Source organism: Chrysemys picta, chromosome 5 (genome assembly GCF_011386835.1).
Source record: "Chrysemys picta bellii isolate R12L10 chromosome 5, ASM1138683v2, whole genome shotgun sequence".
NCBI classification, from domain to species: domain Eukaryota; kingdom Metazoa; phylum Chordata; order Testudines; family Emydidae; genus Chrysemys; species Chrysemys picta.
The window spans coordinates 80,720,297-80,735,054 of record NC_088795.1 but is presented as its reverse complement, the minus strand read 5'-3'; the positions used below and the strand labels follow the sequence as shown (position 1 = coordinate 80,735,054).

The 14,758-nt window shown below is 49.3% G+C and overlaps 2 protein-coding genes across 5 annotated transcripts in view; both read right to left on the bottom strand.

Annotated features, from left to right (window-relative positions):
• The window catches only part of WWC2 (WW and C2 domain containing 2), a 156,296-nt gene that overhangs the window by 129,639 nt on the left and 11,899 nt on the right, over positions 1-14,758 (bottom strand). The window lies entirely within an intron of this gene.
• On the bottom strand, positions 4,262-6,458 carry LOC135983696 (myb/SANT-like DNA-binding domain-containing protein 2). The gene is made up of 2 exons (XM_065596739.1): positions 5,790-6,458; positions 4,262-4,831 (listed from the first exon to the last, which is right to left on the bottom strand). Exons 1-2 carry the CDS (start codon positions 6,304-6,306, stop codon positions 4,482-4,484), a joined length of 867 nt encoding a protein of 288 aa, XP_065452811.1. The 5' UTR covers positions 6,307-6,458; the 3' UTR covers positions 4,262-4,481.

Genomic DNA, 14,758 nt, shown 5'->3' with positions numbered 1-14,758 from the left:
CTACATTGTCTGGGTTAAAGTTGTTTCATTGTCAAACTGACATTATGAGCAAGGCTTCTGATTTGGTATACATGCTTCTTTAATAAACAGATATACCAGCTTGAAGAACAAGAGAACTCACCCAATGGCACTAAAGCAGCTACAAGTTCATTGTCATGTGAAGTCTTGACAATTTACTGTACTGCTTATTTCTTCACATCACACCGCTGCAACTCAGCATCTCCACATATTATGCAACACAACCATGAAATGTGAGACACATTGTCAGGACATGTTTTGTGCCTCCAGCATTCCAACCACACAGGTAAATAAAAAAAAAAACAAAAAAAAAAAAAAAAACCTCTCCTTGTAGGAAGCCTGGAGTCCGTAGCCACCAGGGAAAATTGCCACATCTACCTTTCATAGTGATATTGGTTGGCTTTGGATCAGTGCACAGTGAGGAAGTTTATGGCCTTATATAACTGACACTGAGGGGGCTCAAAAGCAGTGAACAATGGGCTGAGAGGCTCTTTACCTACTTGTTCTCCTGTGCTGGGCTGCTCTCCCCTCTCCACAACCAGCTGCTGGGAGAAGTGGAAGGAAGCAGTGGTGCTTGGTGACCCTCGCTGGCAGCTGAGGACATTAATCTGGTTGGTGGAGCATGGTGACCTGCAGTGGCAGCTGGGGACATTAGCCTGGTGCTTTCTTTCTTTTAACCAGACATTCTGAGCACAGCTTCAAAGCACTCACTGAAAAGTCCGTTTGGCACCTCCTTGGCAGCCCGGTTGGAAGCAGAGGGGATAAGTCTTCCTGCATTTTCTGGCCCCAATGTTTGAGCTATCTCAAATGCCCCCGAGGTGTGCCCCAAGGCATAATAGAGGTGTGGAGATGGCCGATCTCCAGATTCTAGAGAAGTGGTGCAGAATATAGGGGGACAGGCAAGATTTGCCTTATGGAGAATGAGTGGTGGCTCCATGTGGTAGCGGAGCAATCCTGCTTGCCTCCAATCCTGCCTGCCTCTTTTTCCGCCTATGGAAGGGGATCAAAGAAAAGCCAAGCTTGGAATGACCTGCTGCAGGGGAAAATTCTGCCTACAGAAGAGGTCAAACTCCCCATTGAGAAACAAAGGGGATTGGAGCAGGAGATCTTGTCCTTCTCTCCTTCCCCCAACCCTCATCTTCTTCAGCCTTGCTAGCTCCTCAAGCAGCTGCAGAGAGGTACCAGTCACCATAGCACCTCTGAAGGGGGGAGCAAAATTGAAGAGGAAAAATAAAGTAGCCGCAGGACAAAGCTGGAATTCAGGTGGCCAAATTCCTAAACCCAACTGTTAGTCTGAAATTTGAAATGAAGTTTGGAATTTTTGTCAGAAAAGCTCTGCAGCAGGGAGTTCTCGTTGAACTTGCTGTCGCTGTGGAGGCAGAACAAAACAGGCAGGAACTGCCTTCCCCCTGAATTCTCCAGCTACCAGTAACTGACAAGTCAGATACTGGCCTCAAGCTGCAAGCCGTCTAAAGACCCATCGGAATGTGAACATTAGCACAATGAAAAATTGTGCGTTCTCCCATACCTAGTCACCCTTAACCACCTCTGTGTTTATTCCACAATATTCATACACATGGAATTCCCTGAGGGGGACCACAAAGCCACTACCGTCTTTAATTCCTTCCTGGAGACCCACTTCTTCCATGACCCTACTGTTGTCTACTTATTGAATCTGTCTCATGAATTCATACAGTACTATATATGCAAGTACAATTCCTACTGATCATGGTGGAAGTGCTCCCCAGAAGGCATGAGTCCCTTATAAATAAAACAGTTCAAATGAAAATCTGCTGCCCATAAGCAGTAATCACTTTAACAGAATATACAATGAACAACATTCCACAAGGAGGAATTGCACAAGATACATCTATTATAAGCATACAGTTATGTTTAAAACAAAAGCATCTCTTAACGCAATATATCATAACTTGAAATACTTCACATTTTCTATCTGCAAAATTGAAAATATTCCTATTATTCATCACTGCAAGAGCTTCTTAAAATCTAATTGTGCCATATGACAAGTAGGATTCAAAGAGACTACTATAATTGACAGCCTTAGGTAATTTAAATGCATGACAACTTCAAGACAGAACACATCCAAATCAAGTATGCAACTTGCAGTCCACAAATGTCAGTAAGAAATGAAAACCAAATACAAAAGCCTTACCTCAAGTTGAGTTCACCAAACTCAGTTAGGAGACCAAACTTCATGTCACAGAACTATTTCTCCAATATTTATTAGTGTCATCCAGACAGAGCGTATGTAGAAAAGTACAGTGATATTAAAAATAATAATAAAAACCTGAGTCAATCTTTCATATTGAACTTGTCACAGGAATAATGAGGAAAAGCATTTTAAAACTTGAGACTTCATAAAAGACAAGAACTTCTGCAGATCTCTCCTCTCTGAATAGTAATTTTAAAGATGATGTTTAAAAACATATCATCAAGCCTCTACGTACAAATCTGGAACCCCAGTGCAGGGTACTCTGGAGTACTCTGTGGGTATGTCTACACTACTGGATTACTCCGAATTTACAGAAGTCGATTTTTGGTAACCGATTTTATAAAGTTGAGGGTATGCAGCCACACTAAGCACATTAATTAGGCGGTATGCGTCCATGAACCGAGGCTAGCGTCGACTTCCGGATCATTGCACTGTGGGTAGCTATCCCATAGTTCCCACAGTCTCCTCCGCCCATTGGAATTCTGAGTTGAGATCCCAATGCCTGATGGGGCCAAAAACATCGTCACGGGTGGTTCTGGGTACAGAACCCCCTCCTTCCAAGAAAGCAACGGCAGACAACCATTTCGCGCCTTTTTTCCTGGGTGAACAGTGCAGATGCCATACCATGGCAAGCATGGAGCCCGCTCAGCTCAAGACAGCAGTCATGAATGTTGTAAACACCTCACGCGTTATCGTGCAGTTTATGCTGAACTAGAACCTGCAAAACCAGGCAAGGAGGAGTAGGTTACAGCAGCGCAGCAACGAGAGTGATGAGGATATGGACATGGAATTCTCCAAAGCACTGGGGCCTGCAGTTTGATAGATCATGCTGTTAATGGGGCAGATTATAGCCGTGGAATGCAGATTCTGGGCCCGGGAAACAAGCACAGACTGGTGGGACCACATAGTGTTGCAGGTGTGGGACGATTCCCAGTGGCTGCAAAACTTTCGCATGCATAAGGGCACTTTCATGGAACTTTGTGACTTGCTTTCCCCTGCCCTGAAGCGTCCGAATACCAAGATGAGAGCAGCCCTCACAGTTGAGAAGCGAGTGGCGATAGCCCTGTAGAAGCTTGCAACGCCAGACAGCTACCGGTCAGTCGGGAATCAATTTGGAGTGGGCAAATCTACTGTGGGGGCTGCTGTGATGCAAGTAGCCAAAGCAATCACTGGGCTGCTGCTACAAAAGGTAGTGACTCTGGGAAACGTGAAGGTCATAGTGGATGGCTTTGCTGCAATGGGATTCCCTAACTGTGGTGGGGCGATAGATGAAACCCATATCCCTATCTTGGCACCGGAGCACCAGTGTAGCCAGTACATAAACCACACAAGGGATACTTTTCAATGGTGCTGCAAGCACTGGTGGATCACCATCAACGTGGGATAGCCGGGAAGGGTTCATGATGCTTGCGTCTTCAGGGCCACTACTCTGTTTAAACGGCTGCAGCAAGGGATTTACTTCCCAGACCAGAAAATAACCGTTGGGGATGTTGAAATGCCTATAGTTATCCTTGGGGACCCAGCCTACCCCTTAATGCCATGGCTCATGAAGCCATACACAGGCAGCCTGGACAATAATCAGGAGCTGTTCAGCTACAGGCTGAGCAAGTGCAGAATGGTGGTAGAATGTGCATTTGGACGTTTAAAGGGTCGCTGGCGCACGTTACTGACTCGCTCAGACCTCAGCCAAACCAATATTCCCATTGTTATTGCTGCTTGCTGTGTGCTCCACAATCTCTGTGAGAGTAAGGGGGAGACCTCTACGGTGGGGTGGAGGCTGAGGCAAATCGCCTGGCCGCTGATTACGTGCAGCCAGACACCAGGGTGATTAGAAGAGCAAACCAGGAAGCCCATCAGAAAAGCTCTGAAAACCAGTTTCATGACTGGCCAGGCTACTGTGTGAAAGTTCTGTTTGTTGAAAACCCGCCCCCTTGATCGATTCATTCCCTGTAAGCAAACCACCCTCCCCCCTTCGATCACAGCTTGCTTTCAAAGGAAATAAAGTCACTATCATTTAAAAATCATGTATTCTTTATTAATTGATTATAAACATAGGGAGAGAACTGACAAGGTAACCCGGGTGGGGTTTGGGAAGAGGATAGGAGGGAAGGAAAAGGCCACTAAAAAAGTTCAAAGTAATGACAGCCTTTTGCTTGGGCTATCCCCTGGGGTGGAGTGGGAGGGTGCACGGAGCCTCCCCCCCACGTTCTTACACATCTGGGTGAGGAGGCTATGGAACATGGTCGGGGGGGAGGTTACACAGCGGCTGCAGCAGCACTCTGTGATCCTGCTGCCATTCCTGAAGCTCCACCAGACACCAGAGCATGTCCGTTTGATCACGCAGCAGCCCCAGCATTGCAGCCTGCCACCTCTCATCTCGAGCGTCCCTCATGGCCTCACGTTCACTGGCATCTTTCCTGTACTTTGATATCGTGTCCTTCCACTCATTCAGATGAGCTCTTTCATTGCGGATGGATTCCATGATTTCAGAGAACATCTCGTCTCGCATCCTCTTTCTCCGCCGCCTTATCTGAGATAGCCTTCGGGACGGAGGAGGGATGCTTGAAAAATCTGCAGCTGCTGGAGGGATGGAAAAAAGGAGAGAAGTATTTAAAAAGATACATTTTACAGAACAATCCTTATACTCTTTCACGGTGAACAACACTATTCACATTACATAGCACAGGTGATTTCGGTACAAGGTCGCATTTTGCATCTTAATATTGAGTGCCTGTGGCTTTGGTGTAAGAGCACAGATGCAGGTCAGGGCAACAGAATTCGGCTTGCATGCGGCCATGGTAAGCCATTGTCTTTCGGCTTCTGTAGTCTTCAGAAAAGCAGCGCCCTCCTTTCCCACATACCAAGCAAAGCCCGTTGAGTGCTGCGGTTTTCCTATTAACGTGCAGCAGCAGAAACCAAACTAACCCCACTCCCCATCCAATTCTCTGATTGCTTTATTCCTCCCCCCACCGCGTGGCTGGTATCAGGAAAGATCCCTGCTAGCCAAACGTGAAAAGCTCAGGGCCAATTCCTCCCCCCCCACGCTTGGCTAACTGCAGGGAAGGATTTCTTTTCAGCCACAGGCGAACAGCCCAGTAGGAACGGCCACCTCTGTCCCCTTAATTAAATTCCCGTATTTCAACCAGGTTACCATGAACGATATCACTCTCCTGAGGATAACACAGCGAGATAAAGAATGGATGTTGCTTGAATGCCAGCAAACACCGGGACCATACGTTGCCAGGCTTTGTCATGCAATGATACCAGATTGCTTGCTACTAGCATGGTGTGGTCAAAGTGTCCTACCATGGAGGACGGAATAAGACTGCACTGCCCAGAAACCTTCTGCAAAGGCTTTTGGAGTACCTACAGGAGAGCTTCATGGAGGTGTCCCTGGAGGATTTCCGCTCCATCCCCAGACACGTTAACAGACTTTTCCAGTAGCTGTACTGGCCACGAATGCATCCCAAGTCCTCAGGGCAAATTAATCATTAAAATATGCTTCAACCATGTTTTATATTTACAAAGGTACACTCACCAGAGGTCCTTTCCATGGCCTCATTTTCTGGGGGTTGGAAGGGTACTTCAGTCAGGCTGAGAAAAAGATCCTGGCTGGTTGGGAGATTGGAGTGCTGTGTGCTCTCCGCAAGCTCCTCCTCCTCATCTTCCCCATCCGCAGAATCCTCAGGCATGGTTGAGATTACCCCCTCCTCGGAATCCACGGTCAGGGGTGGGGTAGTGGTGGCGGGCCCCCCTAGAATTGCATGCAGCTCAGCGTAGAAGCGGCATGTCTGCGACTCTGCCCCGGACCTTCCGTTTGCTTCCCTGGTTTTCTGGTATGCTTGTCTGACCTCCTTAACTTTCACGCGGCACTGTAGTGAGTCCCTATTGTGGCCTCTCTCCATCATGCCCTTGGAGATTTTTTCAAATGTTTTGGCATTTCGTCTTTTGGAACATAGTTCTGCTAGCACAGAATCCTCTCCCCATATAGCGATCAGATCCAGTACCTCCCGTACGGTCCATGCTGGTGCTCTTTTTCGATTCTTGGACTGCATGGTTACCTGTGCTGATGAGCTCTGTGTGGTCACCTGTGCTCTCCACGCTGGGCAAACAGGAAATGAAATTCAAAAGTTCACGGGGCTTTTCCTGTCTACCTGGCCAGTGCATCCGAGTTCAGATTGCTGTCCAGAGCGGTCACAATGGTGCACTGTGGGATAGCTCACGGAGGCCAATACTTTCGAATTGCGGCCACACTAAGCCTAATTCGAAATGGCAATGTCAATTTCGGCGCTACTCCCCTCATCGGTGAGGAGTACAGAAATCGATTTTAAGAGCCCTTTATTTCGAGGTAAATGGCTTCGTTGTGTGGACAGGTGCAGGGTTAATTTGATTTAACGCTGCTAAATTCGAACTAAACTCATAGTGTAGACCAGGCCTGTGTCTTGTGACTAGAAGCAAGACTAAGTAATGAAAAGCCAAGACCTTTGCACAAACATAAGTTTAGAATTTAAAGGGGAGACGGTGAAAACAGCCATTCCACAGGAAAGTCAGGTGTCTGCTTTGTTCACTACCAAACATATCGGTCTTCCATAAATTGGCTCACCATTGGACATAGTTTTTGAGGCTGGGGGGTGGAATTAATTTAGGTGCTCTCCACACTTACTTGTTTAAAACAACTGGATTGTTGGACAGGAACTACTATGATTTATTGAGTACAGCAAGATGCCATTCAGAAGAGTTATACTCAGTCTTCTACCCCTGAGCACTTTCAGGAGAGAACTGCTGGACATCAGGTTTTAAAATGCAGTCCCTTCCAAGAATTCTAAGTTTGGAAAAGATAAAATGTCTTTCGTGTTATGACTACGCTAATTTAGTATGAAAAAAGAGGAACACCAGCCTTATTGCTCCACTGTAAATTAATTTAGCATCTAACTACAGGGCTCAAAAGAGCCACTCCTCAGTGGCAACAGAAATCTTTGCCAGGTAAATGCTATCAACATAAGCAAAATCTAAAGCTTTAATAAAAATATGTACTTGCTAGCCCTTATGGATGGGAGACACTTTCAAATGTAGACCAAGGGTAAACTGATGCACTGTTGTCTTCCTAGATCTTCAGAGAGAAAGGGCCAGTTTCTGTACTGCTCAGAGATTTCCCCAGACTGCCGTACAGTAACACTGAACAGGGTCTTGTCAGGTTTCACAAACTTCTGAATAGAAGAAGTGGGCACCAGTGAAACTAATAAGAATCAGATGAATTTCACAATGCTGTTCAGGAAAACTCCAAGCAGTAGGACGTATATTGGGGGAAGACCATGACAATCCTCCCCCCCACCCCACCAAAAAAAGAGAGAGACTGGGTGAAGTGTAGATTGACAGACACCCCCATAAGATCAGATCATATAGCAAAGCGGACCTCTAACCCTTAGGTCTCCAAGAAATATCCTAAAGGTCCAGACAACAGCCTTCAGTGCCCTCAGTGATAAAATGAATGGTAGTCTGATTGCTTCACCCTTTAGTCTTCAGATGCCTTAGGACAGCATCCTGCCTTGGTCCACCTTGAAGGTGCTGAAAACAGTTATACCTTCAGGAATGACATTAAGAGTATGTCTACACTGCAATTAAAAACCCATGATTAGCCCAAATCAGCTGGCACAGGCCAAAGGGCTGTGTAACTGTGGTGTAGGCATGCATGGTGCTGTACAAACAAATAGCAAGAGACAGTCCCTGCCCCAAAACATTTAAAATCTATGACTATGAGCCTGACAAAGGGTGGGAGAATGCGTGTGTACAGGGGGGTATAATCCTTATATTACAGACGAGTAAATGATTTGTACAAGGTCACAAAGGAAGTTCATAGTAAAATTAGGAACTGAACCCAAAACTGACTCCCAATCCAACACCTTCCCACAAGGCTATCCTTCCCCTCATCATTCTGCAGATCGCTCCCTGCTGAAAACAATACCGGAGAAATTCTTTTCCCTCTGTCATGGTGTTGATATGTCACTTGCATGCCAAGGTGGCTAGTCAGAGCCCAGGCAGGTGGAACCACCACTGACAGACAAGCTGCCTACCATGCTTCTTTCACAGATTAACTCTTGAACAGACTGAAGAATGCCGATCACAGTTTACCAGGCTCTCCTGTGCCAGAACAAAGCCCTCTCCAACCACCTACTAGAAGAAAGCGATATTCTCTCTCACACATACACACACGCATGTGCACACACACACGCGTGCAAGCTCCCCCCCCTCCCATGGCTGGACACTCTCCAGGCTGTTGTGTTTGGGACTCAGATCAGTGGACCTTGTGTGCTCTTTAAGCCTCAAATCTGAGCAGACTCCAGGCACTATCCCTGGCTAGGGTCTCTAGACATATTCCAAGGGTGTAGATCCTGTTTAGCACCTACTTCTGAGAGCTGGGATCCTGAAGTCCAATTGCTCAGCCCCTGATACTAGTGCCGGCCCCTCAGATTTTCCTTTCTGTAGCTTACAATATACCTCCTCCCACCACTCTGAATTTACAGTTTAACTCTTCAGTGGCACAAGACAATGAAAGCGAACAGACACTTTGCACAGGACTGTAACCACCATTACTCTTTACTTAGCATGAAAGATACACAGATCTAGACAAAATAAACACACATGTCGGCATTTTCCCTGCCATTCTGGAGAGCCTTTTGGGCTTGGAACTAGTTCTCTGGAGCATCTAAGATCCTTCTCCTGCAGCTCATGACTTTGCTCCAGTCTAGACTCACGGCACCTCCCTCAGCCAACTAGCCTTCTCTTCCTTTAGCTGGTTCCCTGGTTTAACCAAACTCCCTGCTATGAAAACATGCCTCTCTCCTGTCCAAAGCTTCCTGACCCTTGCTCTGTAAATCTCTCCCCCTACCAACACCTCGACTCTGCTGCTGGGATTTTCCACTCCCCGTCAGTGCATAATTGAACGGACAAGCTTCTCCCATCTTTAGTCAATCCATTGACCCAAGGTGTTTCCATCTGAACAGTTGACCATTTAAAATTTAATGACAAACTATTGTCCCTAGTCTGGCAGACACATGCTACGGCCCATAAGCAAATGGTGGCTTCCATGTCCACATAAAGGCATGCCATGATATAACAACTTCATAATGCCAACCACAATTCATACATTGTATATAGACAGATTCCTCAAGTCATCAGTGATCATAACCCATATGTTTCTACACCAGATATTTTTGACCCAAAATAGGTCAAGTTCCATCTTGTGAGTCCGCTAGTTCACAACACACACACACACACACTCACTCCATACCTCATTTCCCATTTGCAACTTAGCTTGGGCACAGTGGCAAAATATCTCACATACTTGTACCTACTTGCCCCACCACCCATCACGCCCCTGTAAATTGGGGTGATCATCCCCATTTTACAGATGGGACCTAGGACACACATACTCAATGACTTGCCTACAGTCATATAGGAAATCTGACAAAGCGGAGGTTCCCCAAGTCCTAAACACTGGGCCAAGCTTCCAATCAAACAAGAGCTTGTTTTGTAGAGAAGTTGGTTTTAATAGAGCATCATAAGCTGCATGTATGATTAAAAGAAGTCAAACATTGCATTTTGCAGTTGAAACTTTCACTATGTTCACAGCATGAACTCAGAGTCAAACTGATACTCTTTTTGGCAATCTCTCATTTAAAGAGTTCTCCCAGAAAGGCATCCAATAGGCCTTTAGTGTGTCACCAGCATAAGTACTATTATTAATTTTGTTTAAATGCTCTCTGTTACGTGACCTTTCTACTTCTTGGTCACCAAGTGCTATGTATGACTTCCCTATCAACTCTGAAGACGAAGATTCTTTGAGCAGCGGCCATGTCTTCGATGTGTTGTGAAATACCAAACACATTGCCAGTGCTCAAAACGATCCAGTGAGAACAGTCTAACAACAGGTGGAGGCACTGGGCCCACATAACTGCTTGCAGATTTTAACACTGGAAAGCTACAGTGAACATGCTGCTCCCTCACAGCTATCATAGCTCACCACTGGTGTTGGAACGCTTTTTATAGTGAGGGTGATGAAAGCCAGCAAAAACTATCTCCATACTTTTTACCTCGTGCAGAGCCAGCAGTCGGAACCCTGCGTGTACCCCGGGCCTGGGGCTTGCAGCCAGGCCCCTGCGGGTGCAACTGGGACCCCACAGGCGCAGCCCAGAGCGCAGCCGGTACCCCTCATAGAACCTGGGGGTGCTGCGGTACCCCCCGCATCCCTACATCCCACGCCTATGTAGCTCACCATTATTTGAAGTTGTTTCATTCATATAGAAGAGAAGCGTCTTTTGGGATTCCAACAGTCTCCCTCTCCTAAAGCCCATTTCTTCACATTAGAAGTTAGCTAGTGATCAGCTGCCGTCATTTTACCCAGGGCAAATTGTATACAAAGTCCCTCTGGAAATTCCCGCTTCCATGGCCTCTTTGAGTTTGCATTTCTGTATACCTCTGTACAGTTTCCGGGGATTGTGGCCAGACCGAAATGCTGCCTACATGGTTCACTCTGTTAACCTGTTCAATAGTGATCTGACACCTTCCCAATACTCAATTTCAACATGTTATGGCAGATATAATAGTCTCTCAAAATTTCCACCTTACCATGCTTCAACCAACTAAATTTTGTAACTGACTCTGAGACAGATTTCCAAACAAGGTTTCTCTTTTGCTCTCATCCTGCTCGAAAGCAGTTTTAAATGGACACCTCCCAAACGGATCACTCATTGTTTATTTTTTTAATCTGTCAATTTAATTAACCCACAAACAAAATAAAAAGTTAACGAGAAAATGTTTTTTCAGCCTCAAGCTCTGAAAGTCTTAACAGGATTTCACTTGGCCCATAACTGCTAAATGAACAATTCCAAATGTCACAATTAAGTTTCTTATGTCTACTGTATTTTTTTCCATTCAGGGTCTCAGATTGTGTTATCAGAGAGCCTTCCAATGAGAAAAACAGATGGTTAACATCAGTCATATGCTGTTTATCTTATTCCCTTCCCTATGGTTAAACTGTGTTTTCTTAATTTATTAAGATGGTAGATTGTGTGTTATTTGGGAAGTCAAGGTTGAAGTAGAGCTTAGCATTTGGATCCAAGAATGGTGAGATTTGAGGTTGACACTTGATCACACAAGAGCTAACTGACTTTTTGCAGACTGACCCAAGTCTGGTAATAGAGCCACTTCCTGAAAGATATGCCCGCGGGGGGCAGGGAGCAGAAGCATAGCCGTGCGCACGGGGTGGGCAAATGACCCCACTCTCCCGGCACGGCAAGCCGCGGGGTCCGCGCTCCTGGGCCGGAATGCAGCAAGCTGATGGCCCCTCCCACGCCTTCTTCCCTCTCCTGGAGCTCTGCCGCCGCGCGCGCAGCGCTCTGGGGGTAGGAGCTGTGCGCTCCCGCGGGGCAGTGTTTGGCTCTGTGGGAAGGGAAAGACGCTCCCCGCTCACCCGAAGCCCTGCCGCCGCGCGCGCAGAGCTCTGGGGGCCGAGGCTGCGCGCTCCCGCGGGGCAGCTTATCAGGCTCTGCGTGGAGCCTCATGGTAAGGAGTCCGGGGGGGTTGGATAAGGGGTGGGCGTGGGGGCAGTCAGGGGACAGGGTGGGTTGGATGGGGGGGGGTCTCTGGAGGGGGCAGTCAGGGAGCAGGGGGGGTTGGATGGGGCATGGGAGTCCCAGGGTCTGTCAGGGGGTGGGGGGTGGATAGGGGTCAGGGCAGTCAGGGGACAGGGAGCAAGGAGGGACCTGGAGGGGTGCAGTTAGGGTGGGGGGGGTCTCTGGAGGGGGTGGTCAGGGGACAAGGAGCTGGGGGGTTGGGAGTTCGCTGGGGGGCAGTCACCCAGCCCTCTCCCCTGAGCCCTGACCCCCCACACACACACACCCTGCCCTCTGCCCTGAGCCCCGCACACACCCCAGACCCCTGCCCTGAGCCCTGTACCTCCCTCATACACACCCAGCCCTCTGCTTGACTCCTTCATCCCACCCCCACAACCCTAGCCCTGACTCTGGCACCCCCACACATCCCCAGCCCCCCCCTGCCCTGACACCTGCACCGCCCCACATCCCCAGCCCCCCCACACCCCATGCACCCGCCACATCCACATCCCCACCCCCACCCGGAACACCAAACGGGAGCTCCTGCACACACACACCCCCACATTCCCATCTGCACCCCTCACATCAAATGGGAGTTGCCCAGGTAAGTGCCCCACACCCGAACCTCCTGCCCCAACCCTGAGCCCCCTCCCTCATTTTAGCTCCTGGCCCGACCCTTCACCCCCAGCCCTGTGCTCAGTGCACTGCCACCCTCAGCTCAGTGCAGAGAGAGGAAGAGAATGGCCAGAACCCGGGAGAAGGTAGGTACCCACTTATCAGAGGGGTAGCCGTGTTAGTCTGAATCTGTAAAAAGCAACAGAGGGTCCTGTGGCACCTTTGAGACTAACAGAAGTATTGGGAGCATAAGCTTTCGTGGGTAAGAACCTCACTTCTTCAGATGCAAGATTCTTGCATCTGAAGAAGTGAGGTTCTTACCCACGAAAGCTTATGCTCCCAATACTTCTGTTAGTCTCAAAGGTGCCACAGGACCCTCTGTTGCTAGGTACCCACTGTATGTGGGGAGGGCCGGGACTCCAGACTGGCAGCGGGCTGAGTGGATCCGGAAGCCAGGATCCCGGCTGGCAGGAGCTGGCAGATGGAACCCCTGAGCAGCAGTGAGCTGAGCCGCTCAGTCCACTGCCGGTCTGGGGTCCTGGCCGCCGGCCCCACATAGCCCGCTGCTGGTCTGGGGTTCTAGCTGCCGGACCCTTGCCAGCTGGGGTCCTGGCTGCAGGCCTCGCTCAGCCCGCTGCTGGCCTAGGTGAACAGAACCCCAGACCAGCAGCGGGCTGAGCGGGTCGGTGGTGTAAGATCAACATTTTAATTTCATTTTAAATGAAGCTTCTTAAACATTTTGAAAACCTTGTTTATTTTACAATACAACACTAGTTTAGTTATATAATATATAGACTTATAGAGGGAGACCTTCTAAAAAACATTAAAATGTATTACTGGCACCCGAAACCTTAAATCAGAGTGAATAAATGAAGACTCGGCACACCGCTTCTGAAAGGTTGCCGACCCTTGGCCTAACCCCTGACCTATAGCTAAAACTTCAATCAATCCAGCTATGTGTGTGAAAACTACATCTCCCAAGGGTATGACGTTAAGACAACCTAAGCCCCAGTACAGACACCACTAGGTCGACTTAGCTACCTACTGCCTCAGAGGGGGTGGATTTACTACAGCAATAGAAAAAAAACCTTTCATTGCTGTAGCAAGTATCTACACTACAGTGGCATAGATGCAGCTGTACTGCTGTAGCGCCTGTAGCGTAGGCAGAGGTGGATTAAGATTTATTGGGGCCCTGCATATCCCACCCCAGCCACGGAGCTCCACCCTCTGCTCCTCCACTTTCCCCAAGGCCCCACAGTCACTGTGGCGCATGCCCCTTTAGGGGGATACAGAGGAATGTTCAGGGGGAGAGCACCACCCAGCCCTGCCCCCAGTTCCTCTCTGGCCCCAACCCAACCCCCAGCCCCAGATCTGCTCCTGGTCGTGGCCACGCTCCTGGCTCCCGACCGCAGCCCCCAGTCCCAATGCGACCCCCAGCACCTGCTCTTGGCTCTGGCCCCCACTCCCAGGGGGTGGGGAAGAACCTGGTGGGGGGAGGGGGCACAAAGGAAAAAAGTTTGGGGACCCCTGGCCTAGGATAACCATATGTCCCGTTTTGGCCCCGGATGTCCCAACATTTTGGCAAAACTGGGCATTTGTCCCATTTGCTCTTGCCAACTGATCACCTAGGGGTTGGGGGTGGTGCTCGGGCCAGCCCTGCGCAGGGGAGGAATGGACTTGAGCAAGTGGCTCAGGCCAGCTCCATGCAGAGAGGGGAGGGAGAGGGGGCTTGGGCCAGCTCCGGGCAGGGGGAATATGCTCACTCTACCCCAGGCTCCATCTTCTGGTCTGAGTAGGGTGACCAGACATCCCGATTTTATCGGGACTGTCCCGATATTTCCTTGTTTGTCCCGCGTCCCGACCGACGTGCAGTCGGGACACTGGACAAACAAGGAAATGCGCTGGAGCCTGGAGCCCAGAAGTGCTCGCACACCCCCCCCGCCCCGACTCCACCCCCTCCTCCCCCGATTGGCTCCCTCCCCGAATCCCCGCCTCTTCCCCGGGCTCACCATTCCTCCCCCCTCCGCAAGCGCTGGAGGAAGGCCCGGGAGATGCAGGGGAAGCGCGGGGCCAGGGTGAGTAAGAGTCCGGCCTGGCCCCGAGCAGGCAGGACTCAGTTGGGCGGTAGGGAGAGGAGGGGGGCGGCCCGCGGTGCCAGGCGGCGGCTGTTCTCCCCCCCGGGCAGCGGGACACGGGAGCAGCCGCTGCTGCAGCTCCCACTGCCGCGAGGGAGGAAACGGCCATGGCGCTCGGCGGCTGCGGCTCTGGCGCCCCCGAACCC

Excerpts from the sequence above, each read along its gene's own strand:
- LOC135983696 (XM_065596739.1), bottom strand. The coding sequence starts at position 6,306 with ATGCAGTCCAAGAATCGAAAAAGAGCACCAGCATGGACCGTACGGGAG. Across the intron at positions 4,832-5,789 it reads GGCCATGGAAAGGACCTCTG|CAGCTGCAGATTTTTCAAGC; the intron begins GTGAGTGTACCT and ends CCATCCCTCCAG.